The following is a 6,000-nucleotide window of genomic DNA, read 5'->3' on the forward strand; positions in this document are numbered from 1 at the left end:
TCCCGGCTTATCTTATACTTTCACCATCCCAGGCCCAAAATCAGCCATTTTTCCAACAAGTCCTAGTCATTATTAGTAAAGAATAGTGTTTTGAATTAAGATTTGGGTGCTAAGCATACTTATCATTATTGGGAAATCACTGCTCCATCTCCGTGGAGAGAGTTAAGAATACATGCATGCATATTCATACACACACACACAACATACATACAAGGTGTGACCACAAAATACAGCAAGTGTTTTAAACAAGTTATTACAGTAAAAGACGCATTGCCATTAATCCCCCTCAAAATACTCCCCCTTGCTCTGAACACACTTATCCCATCGTTCTTGCCTCTTTCTGAAGCAGTTCTGGAAGTCCTCTTTCACGAGTGTCTTTAGTTGTGCTGTCGTGGCTGCCTTGATGTCCTGAATTGATTCAAAACATTTACCTTTCATGGTCATTTTGACTTTAGGGAAGAACCAGAAGTCACATGGTACCAGATCCGGTGGATGAATACTCACTGTAATGTTTTTATTTGACAGAAATAGTAAAAACCAGAAGCAATGTGTGACAGAGAGCATTGTTATGATGGAGGATAAAGTAAGGAAACGCATGAAAGAGGACTTCCAGAACTGCTTCAGAAAGTGGCAAGAATGATGGGATAAGTGTGTCCAAAGCGAGGGGAGTATTTTGAGGGGGATTAATGGCAATATGTCTTTTACTGCAATAAATGTTTTATTTAAACATTTACCATATTGTTTGATCACACTATATATACATATACATACATATATTTATATACATAAGTACTATACCCATTAGGTATATATAATGGGTATAGTACGTATGTATATAAATATATGCCATATGCATCATACATATAGTTATACATATACACATTTATATCTATATATCTATTTATACAGATGTAAATATAAGAGTAGAATAAATAGATATTTAAAGTCATGAATTCACACTAAGGCTGCAAATTACATTCTAACACCACAAAGTTCATTCTAGTTGTCCGCCTTTATTTTCTTCTTTTCTACTGAAAAACCTGTATCCTATTATCCCTACTAGCTTTATTGAATTGCTCAAGCAACCTATATATAACTCATCTCCCATTGCCGCTGCCACACCTGACCCCAAGGATGTCTTGCTCACTCAGGCTCCAACACCCTGCACTGTCTGCTCTCCTGCATGCTTTACCTCCATCCCCTGATCAGCATTAGACACCACATGTCTGGCAGGCCCTGCACAGGCCTAGTTGCTCTGCTGAGCCCTGAAGCCCAGCACCAGGCCAGTCCTCTGCAGGAGCGCCCACCTCCCGGTGCTCAGGCTCAAACACTACAACAGGGCTACTCTCCTCCTGGACACCATCCTGACCTGGCAGAGCTTCTGATTCCCTGATCTGGGCCCCTCTGGCTCCCACACAGGAGGATACCCACTTTCTGGCTCTAGGCCTCATTCTGGGAAGGAAAAGAAAAGGGAGAAGAGGCGGGGACAGAAGACCAGGAAAAGGAAGACACAGTTGAACCAAATCTTTAAAAATGTTTACATAATGTAATTTTAAATATGACAAACTTAGGATCAATATTTTAATGTATCAGATACAACCCTATTAAATATAGGCTTCTCTCAACCTGTTCCTTTGGACAGATTAAACACATTGAAAGCTAAAAACGGCTAAAGTTCTACTTAGATATAGACTGACACAATATCAGGCACATCTAGGTGCTCAAATAATATTTATTCCAATAAATATTTCTTATTAGGCAGTTGCTCTGAGGGTGGGGGAGGTGAGGCATATAGAAAGGATGGGGGTTGATAAAGGGAGCATATAGGCCATGTTACTCTAGAAGTTAAAAATGATCATTTCAAATGACTCCCCTGCAAACATTTTTCAAAAGATAAACACGAGCCAGTCTCTCAATTTGTTCCACGTAATAGTAAAAACAAAGATGTTTGAATATTCCCACTTAAGTCATATTTCTCCTTACAAAGATATTTTACTTTTCTTATTTAACTGAAACAGCCTGAAAGAGTTAAGGTGAGTCCTGTGCCTCACTGTATTGCAGGACTCACACTGTGTCAGCATGTCCTTCAGCTCAAATCAAGCATTTAGCTTCACAACTGCGCTCTTTGTCAGTGGTTCCAAACTTTCATAGACATCCAATTATCTCAGAGACAACTGAGTATTGTGTTTAAGAAGACAGGCTTAGGAGTTGGATTGAACAATGCTAAATTTCCTGCTCTACTGCTTAATTAATTATGTGTACTTGGGCGATCATTTAACCTCCCTAAATTCCAATTTCCTCATCTCAAAGTCAGGGCCAATAAGAGCTAACCCATAGGTCTATAAACTGCATAATGCAGTGTGTAGGCAATGCACATAATTATATAGTAAATATGAAGAATTATAACCATTTTTATGAAAATTTGGCCAAAAGTCTTAGGTTTGTAGAACATCTATATCTCAGTTCGAAGCATCTAGATAAAAAATAGCAGTAAACTTCACAATGTCCTTTAGCAAAGAAAAAACTGAGTCTCACAGAGATCAATATAGAATCTATAAAACAAGATGAAGTTGCCTGACAATTTTTAATTCTCTCTTAAAATTGGATGCTAACTTCATGCCTTTTATATGGCATATTATTCCATATTAAGTGAAGCTAATAGGACAGGACTTACACTATATATATATATATATATATATATATATACACACACACATATATATATACACACATATATATATATATACACACACACACACACACACACACAGAGACATTTGCCATACATACATACACCATCCCATTTAATTACAACTTTGTTAATTTAGTCCACTTTCACTTGTTTCCTACTTTCTCTCTAGAAGTCTACTCTGAATGTCAAATTGAACCTGACTCTCTGATGCCAACAGAATAAATATCCACCCAACAGTGCATTCTCTAGGCCGTATCATTTTAAAGTACTGGTTTTCAACCTGCATAGGGTCACATGATTAAAATAACAAGGCAATTAAAAAACTCTTGATGTCCAGGCTGAATCCCAGGCCAACTGAATCAGAATTTTTGAAGGCAGGATCCAGGTAGTATTTTTAAACTCCCTGGTAATTCTAACATACAGCCAAATAGAGAATCAACGTTCTAGGGCTAACCCAGAATGCATTGGTCCACACAACTGCAATATTTTGAGGTGAAGGATGGGTGGTGAGTCAGGGATAGAAGAATTAAGGATAGCTTGAAGGGGAAAAATGTGCTGGACAATTCTTTTAAGTGGTACGAATAAAGAAGAGACGTGGGGCAAGGAAATTTAGAAACTTAAGCAACCCAAAAGTGTTTTGTCCAAGTTGTGAACGAGGCCTTTTAAAGGACATTTATTTAAAAAAAAAAACACAAATAATCATATCCTTTGATTATCTTTCCATCTTTTATAGATTATGAAAAATCCACATGCTAAAAATCCACATGCTATAAACTCATAAAAATGAATTCTTGTGAAAAGTTGAAAGCATTGTGTAGAACAATATCCCAATTTTGGTTAACTGATGGGCAATGTTTACCAACTTGTGAGGCGGTGTATTATCCTACCTGGCTGCTAACACTGAAATTCATAACGCAGGAATGCGTATTAGAAAGTAGATTAGATGGAATACTTTCATCATAAAAAGTAATTATAAACACATGAAGCTAAAATGGCAAATTCGGTGTTGATTTTGATAATGTTCTGCACATAAATACTACTTTCAAAGTGTCTTTAACAAAACCACCACCACGGAAAACTTCATTGTCAAAGAGCATGGTGTAAAAAAAGATACGCAATCCAATGAGTTGTGGGCTTTGTTTGGTTGCTTGGTTATTGTTAAGTTGTTGTTTCACATTCTCAAAGCCAATCTACCCGCCAGGAAGAAGAGTAGGTGATATTTAAGTCTTACTATCAATTCAAACGCAGAGCCTCGGCCTCGGAGACTATGGCTTTCAGAATACCGCCCCTTTCGCCCAGGCCACTCGCTGCCAGCGCCCGCCGGCACCCACACTACCATCCTCTCCTTAGGAACACCCTGACACTGCCCTACTACCAACTCCCGGGCACTGTTGTTTCCAAATTCAGGAGCCGTTGCGGAGGAACAAGAGCCTCCCAGTCCCCTCTTCCAGCTTAGGTAACCGATGCGTGGCCAATGGGAGGAGGCGGCCGCCCGGGTCCACCTGCGGCCGCCAGCATCCTCGCGCCTCTCGCCAACACCCCCCCCCCCCCCCCCCGCCTGGGTGCGCGGGCCAGCCCTCCGCTAGCGGGGACGCACCTCCCGAGCCCCTTCCTTCCCGCCCTCAGTCCCTTCCTCCGTCCTGCACCCATCACACCTGGGGGGTGGCCGTCCGCCAAGCTCGGGCGCGCTGCGGCCAGGAAGCACAGGAGGACCAGGGGCAGGGGCGGACGCGCCGGGGGTCCCCGCAGGCAAGGGAAGGTGCGCATGGTTGTCGGTGAGTCCGCCGCTGTTCTCACCAAGGCGGGTCCCTCGGCAAACCAGTGTTGGTGCCTGGAGTCCCTGCGCATACTCGCTCGTGGCCCGGCGCCAGATGCCAGTTCCAGGGACGCGACACGCGAGAAAAGGCGAAGTAGGAGGGGCCCGGCTGCCCTGCCCTGCTCCCTGGAGACACTCTCACCGCATCCAAGGCCGACCCAGAACTGCGCCCGGCCTCCCATCAATTATGCAGCGCGCTGTCCGCTGCAGGCGCGCCCGGATGTACTGTGGCCACATCCGAGCGGCATTCTCTCCAGCCTCTGTCATCTGGACTCTGGCAGGTCTGAGACCGAGCCTGCTAAAGATGCGGGGCAGTTGCTGTCTAATTGATCTCCTGGGGGAGGGGTTGAAACTATATTATATATATAAACATTTATATATATAAAATGTTTATATGTCTGCAGACTATCCTTTGCAGTTTATTTGAAGCAGGGTTCACTTATTTACTTTGATGGGACAAATGAGAGGAGAACACTCTTCTCAACCCCCTCCCCCGACATCCCTGGGTTATTAAGGAGACAAGTTCGCATTACATCCTAGACTAATCTTTCTTTGCTCTGTGTACCAAGTACCAATTGCACACACCCTCCCCTCCAGTCTCTGAAGGCTTAACCTGTTCTCTCCAGATGAAGGTTTCAGAGTCCCAAGGCCCTACAGTGTGTGTGTTTTCTTTTCCTTCTGTTTCTTGGCCTATCAGGTTTTGAGGAACCCCTAGAGCTCAACAAACAAAAACTACCAGATACAACTACTTTGTAAACTGCACAAACCTGTGGACCTGAGTCGAACTTGAAGACTGTTTACAATGCTATTCCTTACCCAGTGAGGCTGTAGCTTGAGTTTTCAGTGCTCTTGACCAAATAAAATAAAACAACAAAAAGCTATTGTTTTGTCAGAGCAGGGAGGAAGAATCTCCATTATAACAAAAGAGTAAGATCTGATGATTCCCCAGGAAGTTATAACACTTGAAAATGTGTTTGTTTTGTTTTTGAGTATTTATCCTGAGCTTTGTTTTCTTTCTCTTTGTTTTTTGGACATCAGGTTTGATATTCATAAATTCAAAATATATCTGTGTCCAGAAAAAGAGGGTTGAAAACAAATGTTACATACAAATTTTAAAAATTGAAGTGCTGCACGAGAGGTACACTCATTTCAGGCAGGAGTATTTAATTTTTGTTTGGTATGTGTTACTAAGATACTCTACTGTTTCTGGTTCAACGTTACATGGGCAAAACTGTGGAAAAGAGTGTAGATTCTTTCAATCAGTGTTGAGAGAGTATGAGTAATACAACTCATTAACCAATATAAAGTATCTACCAAGTTGCAGGCACTATGTTCAAAATAGGCTGCATGTACTGCAAGAAACACACACACACACACACACACACACACACACACAAACACGTGCACACACACACACATAGTAATTAATCTAGAGAGTTATTTACCTATAACTGCAAATCTAAGAAAAGCCTCCTCTTCTCAGTCAGAAAAT

The 6,000-nt window shown here is 41.8% G+C and overlaps 1 protein-coding gene across 1 annotated transcript in view; it reads right to left on the reverse strand.

Moving 5' to 3' along the window:
* EMB (embigin) overlaps positions 1-4,764 on the reverse strand; it is a 46,631-nt gene extending 41,867 nt beyond the window's left edge. Inside the window, exon 1 of the mRNA XM_019736208.3 lies at positions 4,348-4,764. Coding sequence (XP_019591767.3) covers positions 4,348-4,690 — 343 coding nt within the window. The 5' untranslated portion in view covers positions 4,691-4,764. The remainder of the gene's footprint in view (positions 1-4,347) is intronic.
* Between the last annotated feature and the right edge of the window lie 1,236 nt (positions 4,765-6,000).

The sequence above is a fragment of the Rhinolophus sinicus genome, chromosome 3 (assembly GCF_057876585.1).
Source record: "Rhinolophus sinicus isolate RSI-liver-muscle chromosome 3, RSI-T2T, whole genome shotgun sequence".
Classification (NCBI taxonomy): domain Eukaryota; kingdom Metazoa; phylum Chordata; class Mammalia; order Chiroptera; family Rhinolophidae; genus Rhinolophus; species Rhinolophus sinicus.